This window comes from Daphnia pulex, chromosome 5 (genome assembly GCF_021134715.1).
Source record: "Daphnia pulex isolate KAP4 chromosome 5, ASM2113471v1".
Classification (NCBI taxonomy): Eukaryota; Metazoa; Arthropoda; class Branchiopoda; order Diplostraca; family Daphniidae; genus Daphnia; species Daphnia pulex.
Window position 1 is genome coordinate 7890632 of NC_060021.1, and position 14123 is coordinate 7904754.

Genomic DNA, 14123 nt, shown 5'->3' on the forward strand with positions numbered 1-14123 from the left:
CCAACCCCCCCTTAGCTTGCGGCCACTGGGCCGGGGTTAGATATATATATATGCTGGGCCAGCAAATAACGAGCCACAGGGATGGATGGAATCCGGAAGATTCTTTTTTTTTTTCTTTTTATTCTTTCTTCCTCCACCAAAGTCGACGAGGAAGACGACGGCCCTGTCTCTCTCTCTCTCGGCACGCTATAAGAGACTGAACGTATGGATCACCAGCGCTAGATAACAGAGACAGACAGACAGAGAGCCTGCGGGATTAAATTGGTCTTGCTGGATGGTATAGGCATGTTATTGTTGGCCCGCCTTTTCTATTCTCTTCTTCTTCTTCTTCTTTCTCTAGAGAATAACTTCTTGCACCCACACACACACATCTTTTCTTTTCTTTTGGCATAAAAAGAGTAGAAAAAAAAGGTTTAGCTCTTCTTTCGACATCAAAGAGATAAGAGATAGAAAGAAAGGCCGGGTACTACTACTACTATCATGTAGCCGGGCAAGGCCGGCATCGAACCCCCTCCACCCAAAAAAATAGAGACGAACGAGAGCGCATCATTGGATGGAAACAAATGGTTGGATATTGAGCTCGATGTCGGCCAGCCTTATCCAGCCCCAGCCTTTTTATATATAAATATATATACCGAGTAATAATAATAAAAAGGAGAAGGAAAGAATGGATAGATAATATACAACAAGGCTCTACTGGGGGGGAGGGGAACCAAGCCGGGCAAATAAATAATGAAGTGCCGTATGGCTGCCCCGTCGTACGTATGTAGCTACTTATCCGCGTTGCAGAAAAGCTCCGCAATTTGCCCAAAGGAAAAAAGATATCAATGGCAAGAAGGGCAAAAAAAGATAGATACAAATGGCTATCTAGTTGCACGAGCGATTCATTATCAAGCGGGGCTTCCGATCCTTCGTGGGTTTTCTATTTATAGACTCTCGTCCATAGCCGAAATGTGTTGCCGAATCGAATTCAATAATAATAGGGCCGTTATAGCACAGTAGACACGCAACGAGGTTCGGGTTGTCAGTCTCTTTTCTGAGCTAAAAGTTTCCGTTGTGTCGCGATGAACAATTGATGACATCGGTTGGCCCGCATCAATGATTGACTGTGTCTAACATCCAAGAGATTTCCCCGGTTGCCTTGGAGACGCCAAGAGAAACCGGCGCACACAAAAGTGGGCGAAAACCTCCAACCGTCCCGTTAAAATATGAAAAATCAAGCCCATCAAACCAAGTGGAAATGCAAGTATTATGCATAGAGGCGGAACGCTAATGATCTGTTGCGGGATATATGTATAATATAGACTCAGTTCCGTCTACTGACGTATTATATGAGCGCGTGGGGCCCTATCCATCGCCTAGGTAACGTCAGTGAGTTGTTATGGGGGGCCTTCTCTTTTGTTTTATCCCAGACATTTATATATCTTGAACGGGGTGGAAAGAAAAGGAAAGAAATGATGACGTCTTTCCGTGATCGTATAATATACAGGAGATCCTCTTCTTCTTTTTTATTTTGGCTCGTAATAATACAACCGAAACTTTTTGTCACATATACAACTTTTCTTCGCCACGCGATGTAACTTTTAAATCTAAAAAGCAGCCCTCCGCCTTTTGTACACTCGCCCCCAAACTAAGAAGAAGAAAAAGTTGATTCATCCTAGTTGGAAAATCAAATAATCATCATTATATACCTTTTTTTTCTAGCCTCTGGCGCGGAACAGGTTTCAAGTATTTGAGATGACGTCTTGAGAAAAAGGAAAGAAGAAGAAGAAGAGAACCTGTTTGATCTTTTCTCGGTGATTTTCCCGCTAGGAGACACTATAAGAAATGACATCTCACAGTTGGGCAAGTAATGCCCAGTCATGGCTGAGCTTGACCGTTTGATGGGAGGTCCTCCAGGTTATTTTCTTTCTTTTTGTCAAGTTTCCCATGCAAAGTAGTACTAAACTTATTTCAATATTGAAAGAACCTCTGCACCGTCAAGCTATTTTTTCTTTTTTTTTTAACTTTATTTATTTAAAGAAGAAGATTCAATAGAGGCCCAGGATCTTTTTTCTTCTTTTGGTTTTGCAGTGTACAGCTTCTCCTAAAAGTAGTAAAAAGCTCCCACTTTTTCCTTATTTTTTTCTTTTTACTTTATACTTTCGTCCCTCTTTTCTAAATGGCTATTCAATAATGCATTGGCCGGTATGCGGAGAGAGTGAGTGGGGGGGTCTGAGTCTGAGTCTGAGCCCTTTAGATGCGCGCATACCATTCATAGTTAATTCACCAATGTGGAATTGTGCGCTGCGGATGCTATTTTGCCCATCCATTCCATCCGTCATGGCGGACGTCAAATCATTGAGGGAAAGAAGCTCATTAGTTTGAGAGCTACACACTCGCAAAGTTCTGTAAATACTGGATGCCGATCCTATACTTAGTCGACAGTCTCTCTACTCTAGCTGCCCAGGTTAGGACTCTCTCTCTCTCTCTCTCTCTCTCTCTCTACACATACATAGGCATCGTTACGTCAATATATACGCACACGCACTATATATAGTATACACTACACCGCCTGGCTAATGGTTAAGTGCCCCCCTCCAGGATCGGTTTGAAACTTTGACTTTGCAGCTGAAATCCACTTAAATGTTTTAAACTTTCTCGGCGCGAAAAAACAAATTTTTTAAATGTCGCCCACTGGTGATACTTTTGTTTTGTTTTTTAAGTCGTTGATTTGATATACCATCCAGCTAAACTGCTCACATTTCCTTGGTTGTCGACTGAAACCGACGTGTACCGTTCAGACGAAAGTTTTGTCTGGGCGCCGATTGTCGTAATTGAATTGAAGTCGTCGCCGTTGTTGGTAGGTTCCCCCGCCGCCAGTAAACTGTATATGTTGACCAGAGGGGAAAGATATTGACAGGCGCCAACGGTGGTGTGTGTGTGTGTGTGTGTCTCGACACCATGGAGATGCCAGATATTGTGTGTGTGTGTGTGTAGGTTATACAATACTCACGAACCGGTTCACGCCCACACGGTAAACAAACTGTGAAAGCCCAGCTGACCTGATCCTTGTGTGTGCGTCAAAACGGGGAAGAAAACGGGGCAAATAGAATCAAGAAAAAAAAGGAAAAAATCCAGTCGAGTCAGCGGTGGATGGTTTAACTTTAATCGGATTGGAAGGCGGGGTCGGCGGCCACGGTGCCACCCATATAGTCTCCTCGCCATCTTTTTAAGAAGGGGATTGACTCTTTTTATTTTCTTTAGTTTTCTTGATTTAAAAAACTCCTATTACGAAAATGGGTATATATATGCGTAGTAGTAAGTCTGTGTATTGTTTTCTCGGCTGATATATTTATGCCCGAGGGGTAATACCTCGTCGACATGTTTTGATGACGCAACCGCACGAAACACGAGACCGAGGCAGTTGAGCTATAGAGAACAGGGCCAGCAAAAAGAGAGAGATTGCAACCGAAACTGTTGTTATCATTATCATCAACTCGGCTATGTTTTATGTATGAGTCTCATTTTTTGGGCTTTGGTCCTCCTCTTTTGTTTCTTCTTCTTCTTCTTCTTTGACGGAAACATCGTTTCTGCGTTCCCCCCCTTTTTTTGGCGGAAAAACGTTCCGGCTTAAGGAGAAGAAGAAATTGATGTATACGAAGAGATCGGGTTGAATGGGGAGTGCAAAAGTAACTTGAGATTTTCTCCCGAAAAGTCACCCGAATAAAAGTTTTTCCGCCAAAAATAAAAAAAAGGAAAAAGAGCGTGCAAACTTTCATTTCAATTCCGTCCTTTTCATTTTCTTTTTTATACATTGGAAGCTATTTGATTCTCTCTCCCCTTGTTTTTATTTGATAGACCACAGGACATGGCGCGGCGACTTGTCGTGAATGTTAAACTCGACTTTGGCTGGGCTTTTGTGGTGGACCCGCCACCACGTCCGTTGTTAAAAGGGCTAAAAAGGCGCACAAGAAAGAGTCTAGTAGTCCCGAGAAGAGAGAAAGAGAGAGAGAGTGCGGCAGCGCATATTCAACCGGTGATTATCCCGCCGACCGCTCGATCCGGCCGCGGCGTCGGCGTCGGTGTAAAGCTTTTTTTTTCTTTTCTTTTTCATGAGGGCCAACGACGAGTTGTAATACCATTTTCTATTGTTATTGTTTCTCCCGCTTTATTGGACGGCCAGAGAGAGTGAGTGTGTGTGTAGTACAGTGCACGAACTTTAAGACGATAGGAAAATCCCAGCGAAAAAATAAAAAATAAAATAAAATAAAGGATCGGGTTGGTATAAAGTTGGCAAGTCGATAAATCAAGTGGGGAAATGTACCGGGTGGCGCGCCACTGTGTGCGCGCGTACAATCCAAATAGTCTCGTGTGTGTGTGTGTGTGTCGATCCGGTCCATTTGGTTTGCCCGGCACAGTTCAAAAGGAAGTCGAAGACGGAGCCAAAAGTCCTCTCCGTCTCTCCGCCATTCACATTGACACAGAGTAGTAGCAGCCGGAAGGAAGAAAGAAATAGTTTCGGATGAAACGGCAATCATCCACAATGCGATCCAGCGAATCTCTCTTCTCAACACTTTTGTGTGTGTGTAGTTCCTTTTTATTTTTTTGTTGTTGTCCTCCAGCTCTCCTCCTTCCGGTTGTTCCGCATCATTTGCCAATGAGAGATCCAAAGAGGCTGACGGAATAATCAAAAATTCTTGACTCCTTTTTTTCTCCTTTTTCCTTCCGCATCGTTGGATATTGGATGGTTTATATCGAGATTCCCCGGCGTTATAAGAGATAGAGACTAGTACACTAGTATAGTAGTAGCTAAATAGCTAACTAACGTTTCCCGGACAACCTGCCATCTCGCACCAATATTTTCCCCCCTACCAGTCACGTAGCCTAGGGGCAGAGCACATACATAGACATGCACACACAACACACAGACTGGGGATGGATATAATATCCCCCACCAATACGTCAATGGCGCCCGGGCAATCCAATTTGAATCGGCAACTTTCTTTAGACTAGCTTCCCTATTAAAGACGTCTAGTAGCTATAGCTTTATATATGTACGTGTATATACTAATACGATGGTCTGGGTGGAGATATGGGTTTGTGTGTGCGCACTTTTACATCCTCCCCTCCTCCCACCAACCACCACCCAACGACGACACGAATAGCTGGCACAAAAGATGATGTATTTAACGAGCTGTTTGACGCACGTCTAACAGCATCGTCCGTGCACAAGAATCCATCATTATATTCTCCAAAAAGGGGAAGTAGTCTAGCAGCTCCGGCTACTACTAGTGTGTATAGCCGCCCCGGAGCAAGCTGGAACCTTTGTGTGTGCACTTCTCTCTCTCCCCCTATCCACCCACGGTCGGGGGGAGCGACGCCAACGCTTCCGCCGTCGTTATTATTATCAACACACAACAACACCAAACAACAACAACAACAACAACACGAGAATAAGAAAGAAATATTTCTCCTTTAGCGCTGGTTCTATTTTACCTTTTTTTTCCGCAAGAAATATATTTCGGGCCTATTCATCACCATCTGATTTCTGTGGGAATCTTTTTAAAACATGTCCATTTTTTTCCCCGTATGGCGGCCTGCTGCAACTGCTGATCGTATTCCCCCAGAAAGAAATATATATAGAAATACATATCATACAGAACCAGGGCTAAAAAGGGGGAAAGAAAAAAGCGGTAGAGAGAGAGAGATCAATTTCAAACGTGATTTGATTTCCCGCCGTTGACTTTTATTATTGGGCAGCGGCTGGGTTATATTTATATTTTTTTTCTTCTTCTTCTTCTCTCTTTTCTTCGCTGGGAAAAACGGGTCGAGTTCAATCTCGTAAATATACCCAGTTGAAATAAGCTTATGGTTATGGGGCTCTCTCGTGTGTGTGTGTGTGCGGATGGACCAATCGATTGCAGCTAGAGGTCTTTTCTTTACATCCAAAAATGTTTTCTTTTTCTATTTTAACTGAAGCTCTTTTTGGCCAGCATTCCAATATTACACTCGTTGATTCTGAAATGTGTTCTGCGACGGAGCCTTTGATTGAAATAAGAAAATCGATTATCGATCTCCAATTGATTCTGTATGTCGTAACAACGGCCGTCAAATTTTCTAACATTTTCTTTTTTCTCGTTTCATTCTTTTTTTTTAGAAGCCGGACAGAAAAGCCGGACAGGACCGCCCGGGGGAAAAAAAGGGCCAATCCATCAAAAGTGTCTAGAAAAAATGTTGTGATGATTCGTTTGTCCGGAGTAGTCGTCGACAACAAGTGAAGCAGAAGAAGAAGCAGTACACAAGAATATCTCAAAGCTGGATTCGTTGTCGGCCGCCGCCGGATCGACGACTGCCGCCACCAGCACGACTGCCGCCATCGCCGGATTATTGATAGTCGGTAGGAAGATGGCAGCTTTCGAATGGGACTGCGATTGCGGCTGGAGCGAATGGGATTTGGATTCGACGGAATGGACGGCCGCTAGTCCCGCCAGCAGCAGCAGCAGCAAACGGCCCGCACCTCCTCCGCCGCCTCCGCCTTTCTTCGACCTGCCACCTCCACCTCTGCCGCCGTCACTTCAACCTCCGCCGGAATTGTGTTCGTCGGCAGCCGACCATCCACTGGGACTCGAAACTTGCCAAGCTTTTCTGGTAATTGTTCAAACAAATGGATTTCTTTCTTTCTCTTCCAGAAGCGTGGATGTTTTTTGTTTTGTTTTTTTTCAATCTATTCTCCTTTCATTATACGTGGCGTCCGGGTGTGTGTGTGTGTTTGTGTCGGATGGGTCACGCCCCTGTGAGCCTTCCCTCCTCCCCTCTCGTCACTTGACAGCGGGACGCTCTTGCCAGGCCTCTGTCGAGATGAAAACAAAAGTCTTGTATTGACATTTCGTAAACACTCTGGCAAATGAACCTTCCCCTCCACTGAGGGAACAACAAAAAATCTAAAAAAATCCTTACCCCTTACACACACACACGCCTCCCTTCAAAACGACTCTTCCTTTTGATAAAAATAGCCCCGGACTAATATACAACAGGGGGATTGAGTCTCTCTACATGATGGGGGGGAGTAGTTGTAGTAGGTATACGAGAAAGGGAATTGTTCCAATGGACTGTGTAGAACAATTAGTCATCCGGATCGATCGATTCCGTTTTTCTCTTTCTCTCTCTCTCTGTCGCAGCTGTTGTGTTGGGGGAAATGAACTTTTAACGATAATGTTTTTGTTTTGTTTTGTTTCTTGGGTGTCGATAGGTAAGCGATGCCGAGCGTCAGATTCCCGTCGACAGCTCGGCTTCCACCGCTACTATTGTCGTTCCGGCCGTCGTCGTCCTCTGCATCGCCTTCGTCATTATCGGATTCATCGCCTGGAGGTAACGACAGAGAAAGTTTATTTGATTGACTTTTGTTTTTGAGCTCCGGCCTATAATCAACTGTGTTGAGCTTGATTTTTTATTTTTAATCCGTCGTATGTACGCTCCTCATCTCATTGGGGTCACATAGCCCTCGGTGCAAACCAATTTCCGGTCGTCTTCGTCGTCGTTGTCGGTTGCAGGTGGGAATTTATTTCCGCTGGATGCAATTGCCGGATGTGTTTCTGAGTAATAAGAATTCGGGTGCGCGGGTCGGTGTAGAAAGTTGACAGGAGATTCGCTATAGCTTTCTTCTCTTTGAACCATTCTCTCCTCCCAGCTCGCAATAATAGCCGGACACGGACACAGAACCCCGAAAAAGGGGGGGGGGGGGGAGGTCCGCAGCTCCTGGTCGTGATGGAAGAGTCGAACGAGCGGAACGAAACTGCGAAAAGGAGGGTTCCGATTAGCTGGATCCGGTCACCTTGGATACAAGTTTTTTTACCTTTGATATTATTTAGACTCTGCACACGTATACAACAACGATGCCGGACTAATCAATTAGCAACGGTACCGTATTCTCCCCCCTTCCCAACCAAGTCAACCCTTTTTCTCCCGATCCGACAGGAGGGGTTAGCTTGGAGAGTAGGAAGTGTCACTAAACACGACAACTTCCGCCTTTTTCAAACTCGATTCCGGTTTTCCCCCCTCCTATATAATATTTTTCATCCGATGCTCGCTTATAATATATTACGGCGTCACACCAATAAAAAAACCCCGTCGTCATATAACCCCCTCCTTTCCTCCGCACCCAAAAAAGTGAAGTGTGTGTTACCATGGAAGTGCGACGACGACGACGTTGTTCACCGTCTACTTAAAATTCTTTGGGTGGTAGACCCTTCCGTCATCCGGCGGCGGCGAACCCAACCTAAAAGTCAAGGAAGGAAAGAAAAAGTTTTTGTCTTTTTTTTTGTTTTTTATTGAATCCGAGCCACTTGACATCGTTGCCAGAAGTTTTTTGAGCTCTCTCTCCTTTCGGGTGTCAAGTGCGAGAGCAGAGGAAGTGTGGGAGGACTTGTTCTTGTTCTTCTTCTTCTTGCGCGTGTCACTTGATGTTAGACCGGGACTAGCCGCCGCCTCCCTCACGCTCTCTCGACGATATTACGAACCCAAGAACGACGTTAGTATCGATTGTGTCACCTTTGCCGAGTCGAGCCGAAAAGGGAAAAAGGGGGGGGAAAACTCGACGTGAAGCATTACGCGTCGGATGGAGGAGAGACCGTTAAACGGGTCTGACAAGTGCCAAACACGCGATATTATACGTACAGAGAAAGAGAGAGAGAGAGAGTCTATATAGGTCTAGAAGACGGTAATCGTAATACTGGCGGAGTAGTATATAGTACGTGGTGGTGGTGGTGGTATACGTAGTATATAGGGAAAAACACGCTCTAGATCGTTTCATCTTCGCTAGACTGGTGCTATCTGCCATCGTGGAAATTTTAGATCGTTTCTCTCTCTTTCTCCTTGATCCTGGCTTGCCATCCGCCAATAGGCTTAGACAGCCGGTTCTCTTTTTTTCCGACTTGTTTCTTATATATATATTCGCCATATCCGGAAAGTGGAGAAAGGTGCCGCCCATTAAACACGCTCCAGCATATTAGCCCATAACCGAAAAGAAGAAAAGAATGTAAGGGCTAGAGACGCAAGATATATTATTATTCCGCTCCAGTAAACTGCGAGTCGACGTAAACGAAGCGAAAGAACAACGCAACAAGAAGAAGAAAAAAACATTTTCTACTAATTTTTTTATTTCTTTCGTTTGTGCGGACTATACGGATGAGATGAGAGATGGAGGGGGGGGTCAAAAGAAGGTGATGGGTTCGGTTGGGTTGGTTGGGTAAAAGCGCGTGCTGTGAAAGGGAAAGCCATTGGGAGTTTGCGACGGGCGGGCGCTCTGGTGTAACTTGATTTATTTACACCACACGAAAGGCCAGCCAATGGCCAAAAGTGAGAGAGGAGAGGAGAGAGTCTGTGTGAGTCAGAAGCTCGTGACATCACCATCCCAAAGTTTCCCGAAGGACCTCAACTACTACTCGCCCCCCTTCGCTTCCTTCCTTCCGACTCTGTCTGTGTGTTGTATGTACGTATGTGTATATACCGGTTGGGTAGTACAAAGTCAAAAGCATTATCTTCACTCACCAACTCGATCCCATTTGTGTGTGTGCCGGGATAGATCGGCGTGCGCGTTAAAAACCCCCCCTCTCCTCTTTTTTCAGCCCTGGGGGAGTTGGGTGGGGGGGTTCTTCAATGGCGTCCTCACCATTTGTAGAAATGGATGAAAAAAATAAAAGAAAATGAAATAAAAAGTATAAAGTAAAAATGGTTTTCCCTGGATAGACTCTCCACATATCATTTCCCCCCTCAATATCCCACTCGACTCTTCCTTATCTTATTTCCGTATAGTATATGCGGAGTTAATTCAGTTTGCCTATACATGCGACTCGTTAGGGGGGTCATCTACATACACGGATGAAGATAAAAATCCCCCACCCCTCTCTTTCTCCCGCCCCCCATAATCCCGTGCTGTGTGTGTGCTCTATTCTCTCCATTCGAAAAAAGAGAAGGAAGTTTATGAGGTTGGCAGTGTGCTGTGCACTTTGAGTGTATTATTCCGGATGAAACGGTTACGAGTCCATTCAATCATGCGCTTTGCAAGTAACGCTCCGTGAGGGGTCGTCGAAACGCAACTTAACTTGGCGTGTGTTTCTGCATAATAATAATAATACGTATAAGCGCCAGAGAGAAAAGAGAGAGAAACAATAGCCTCCAATTAATATCCATTCATCGGAGCGCGTTCGCCTAATGTTTTTGGAAATGGTTTAGTTTTACTGCCCGCTGGCCAAAGTTAACTTTATTTTGCGGATGGCAAGTTTCTGAATATTCTTATTCTTATTCACAAGGTTCCGGAAACAAAAGATGAACCAGAAAGCGCTTCTACGTTGCCAACAAAAGACGATCAACGGAGCCGGAGGCGTCGGAGGTGGAATAATGGACGGAATGGTGCCGGCCTTACTGCAGGGCCTCAACGGTCGTCAAGTGGCCGCCGGAATAGCGGGTGTCAACGACGACGAAGATGGCGTCTTCTACGATGAACTCTCGTACCCTCCGCAATTCCGCGCACCCAATCACCCACCCGCTTACGAGGTAAAGTTATACGGGTTGCACAGGCCAATCGCTCTCGATCCTTGCCTGTCCTACCCCCCCCCCCCCCCCCCCACCTTTTACTTTCTCCCGCTGACCTCGGCGGATGAAACTTGCACGACGGGCCAAAGTTGTGATGAAGATTTTCGATCCGGAAAACTTTGTATGCGCAAAAGTCAAGAATTTAACGTCGAGTTGAAGAGGTTAATCCTCATCGGAAGACACAGACACACAAGGTCCCGAGACGGAATGCTGGCGTGTCGGCCTCAACCGGCACGCCATTTCTCGTTCGCCGGAACAATTTCACCAATGCGAAGCGCAGTCGTTGTTGTTGTTGCTGTTGTTGTTGTCTTATACCACGACCAATTATTTTCATCGCGTCTTATTATTTACATTTTCTTTCTCTTTTTTCTTGTGTTTGATGACGGACAGATGAAGGACGTGCTGCTCGAGTCGACTTCTCCGTGCCACTGCACCGCTCACCCGCTGCTGGGCAACGGGAGGAACGTGAGAAACGGCGGTTGCAACGCGGTCGGTTCCCGCTCCGGCGTTGGCGGCGGTAGTTTGATGCACTGCCAGCAGCAGCAGCCGCACTACGTCACGTCGCCTTACCGCTGCGGCAGTCACTCGCCGCCCTCGTCGACGACGCCCACTATCGACGACCAGCACGACTGCAGCTGGATTACCGAGCCCGTCTACGAAGAGCTGCCTTCCGGTTGGTTGAATCTTCTTTCGCTCTCCCTGGCTCTCTCTAGTTCTCTCTCTTTTCCCGTACTTTAGTTTCCATTATTAAGTTGGTGCGAGCGTTCAACTTTGATTTTCATCCCCCGTTTTATTTTTCTTCTTGCCGTTTTCCAGGCCCAGAAGAGGACGGACGATTCTCGAGGGATCAGCGCTCACGACACCGGAACGATTCGGTCGGCATCAATGATTCATTACGCAGCCAAAGAGGTGGGTTGTAGTAGTGGTGTGCAGTTATTTCAATTTCAACTCTTCATGTCGAGAGCAGTTCTCCCTTCTTTGCTAGCGCTGCTGGGCTGGAGTTGATATTTTTTCTTTCTTTTCCCCCGCAACCGTTTGGTTTTTGTTGTTTTATTGTTGCTGTTCCCGTTTATTGATCAAGTGGTTCTTTATTTTGACAACAGGTGGCTCTGCATACCAGAGGCCTTCGAATTACTGGAGTGGCGCGGAAGAGCCCGGGGAGACGGATTTCTTTTTGCCTCCGTCGACGTGGTACCACCAGCAGCAGACGCAGCACAGCACTCCGATCCTGAAGGGTCACATGACCACTCACGGTCAAGTTAGAAAAGGACGGGGTGGCATCCAGGCCGCTTGGAGGGAGATGGAATCGTCGCCCCAGTTGCAGCCGCAGCAGCGCACTCGAGGCACTTCAAGTAGCGCCAGTCAACCCAATTCCGGAAGGAGGAAGCGAAAAGTCAAGTCGATGAAGAATCCCCCAGCCGGAAGCGGTGGTGGAGTCGGCGCTGGATTGGAGATTTTGGATCATCAGAATCTCCACTACCACTGCACCGGACTGTACAGAGGTCTATGCCCGCCGGAAGAACCGCCTTTCATCGCCGGAGAGAACGATCCTCCCGTGGCTTCTCTGCTGGATCAAGACAGTCCAGTGCCGTCGGAGCAGCTCAGCACGCCGACCAAAACGCAGCCGCGCTACTATTACTATTCGGAGAGCGACGACTACGGCGTGATGAACCCGCCGTCGCGGACGCTGTCCAATTCTCGACGGGGAGTGCAACAGCAGCGCCATCTGTCGCGCGTCAACCGAACCATTCAGCCGCGCTCGCCGACGTCCGTGTCCTCGGACAACAACAAGAATGTCGACCTCAATTAGTTGACGTTGTTTACACTTTTTAACAGACAGCCACAGACACACACAGACACACAGACACACACAAAACACGCCAACCGCCACCGCACAAAAGCCATTCCACAGAAAATAACGACAACAAAAAAGAAAACCGACCAACAAACAGACAATCCATCCCCGAAAAAAAAAAATTTCGCCCTCGATCCTCTCTCCATTCGTGTTCCTCCTACACACACACACGTACGACGATCGGAGAGAGAGAGAGAGTGTAGTCGAATTTTTCTTTCAAAACAGTCGTTTAATAATTTACCGGCCGCCATAAAACATTGGGGGGAGCAGAACATTCTTTATTTATTTATTTTTTTTCTCTTTACAAAAAGAAAAGAGGAGTTTTTTTGAAACAACTAATGAATACCAATCATTTCGGCCACTTTGCACGCGGTGTAGCGACCGGAAATAACTGATGCGTTTTACTCCACTCTGTTTGTTGTTGTTTTTTTTTTTTTTCAAAGATAATAATAATACGAGAACCTCTTTCTCGCTCTCCTTCGTTTCGAGCGGTCCGGCGACAATCAAAAACAGTACCGGCTATCAGCTCGAATTTCGCGGTTTATTTTCCCTCCCCTCCACAACTCGACTGAGCGCTACGCGCCGTGAAACCGACCGAAAGTTGTGAAATAATTTAAAATTATTTAACTTATGGAGCAAGAAAAATGAACGACTCCCCTGACTTTTTTTGTTGTTTACGTTCTGTTTTCGACTTTCTTTTTTTTAGTTTTAATGTTTGTTTATAAGCGAAACAAAAATTTCATTTGATTTCAAACCGAATTCCGACAGAAGAACCGCGCACCGACTATTTTTTAAATTCAAACCGAACCTTTCAAAACAAATTTCCAAACGAGAAAAAGCTCTTCGTTTACTTTTTTTCTCCTTTTCTGAGAGTTCCGTGTATTTAAAAAAAATAAAATTAAAACATTGTCTGTTTCTTTGTGAACGTCTCACTGTGATATTATCGATGTGTTTTTTGCTTCTTGTCGATTTTTCATTAATAATATTCTATTTCATTTCTTGTTTTGTATTTTTGGCGGGGGGGTTCGCTCAATCTATTGGAAGAAGTAGAATTTGGCGATTTTTGAAAGTGGGTGTTTTCTACATTAGACGGACAAAGAAGTGGTGGGCGTGACCGTCTTTCATAATCTTGACACTCGTACGCGCCCATCACCCATTTCGTGAGCACACACAGACATACACACACATGACTCCACCACCACCGAACCAAATCACCTTCCCTATAAATAACGACAGGTGAACTATTGCACATGTTGGGTTTCCCGTTTCGGTCGAGAGAAGAGCAACAATAAGTAAAAGCAGCGAAAAAGAAGAAAAAAAGAAAAGGAGAAAGAGTTATAATTGGGTCATGCTTCATCCATCAACGATGGCGAACAAAAAATTATATCCAAGCTGTTCATTGTGTACATTATGTTTCGGAGAAGAAGAAAAGAGGCGTTTCCCTCTACCATTGTTTATTTTTTTTCCCCTTTCTGATTTTTCAACAGTTGTGTGTGTGTCTGCTGCTGCTGCTGTGTGTGTGTGTACATATAAAAAAATTTCTACCTGGCTAGTCCGTTTTGGCTATTGTTTCTTTCTTTCCCATGTCTCCCATTATTCTATACGATGTCAATAATAATAATACAGAACTAATTTTCAAACATATATAAATGAAACCAATTGGTGAATTTAAATCGTTTGGCAATGGCGCGGCTAA

The 14123-nt window shown here is 45.4% G+C and overlaps 1 protein-coding gene across 2 annotated transcripts in view; it reads left to right on the forward strand.

Annotated features, from left to right (window-relative positions):
- LOC124193484 overlaps positions 1-14071 on the forward strand; it is a 53383-nt gene extending 39312 nt beyond the window's left edge. For both annotated transcript variants that reach the window (XM_046587333.1, XM_046587334.1), the window contains 6 exons: positions 6140-6630; positions 7232-7350; positions 10290-10533; positions 10963-11245; positions 11389-11481; positions 11676-14071. In XM_046587333.1, coding sequence (XP_046443289.1) covers positions 6388-6630; positions 7232-7350; positions 10290-10533; positions 10963-11245; positions 11389-11481; positions 11676-12382 — 1689 coding nt within the window. In that variant the 5' untranslated portion in view covers positions 6140-6387 and the 3' untranslated portion in view covers positions 12383-14071. The remainder of the gene's footprint in view (positions 1-6139; positions 6631-7231; positions 7351-10289; positions 10534-10962; positions 11246-11388; positions 11482-11675) is intronic.
- Positions 14072-14123: the final 52 nt, after the last annotated feature.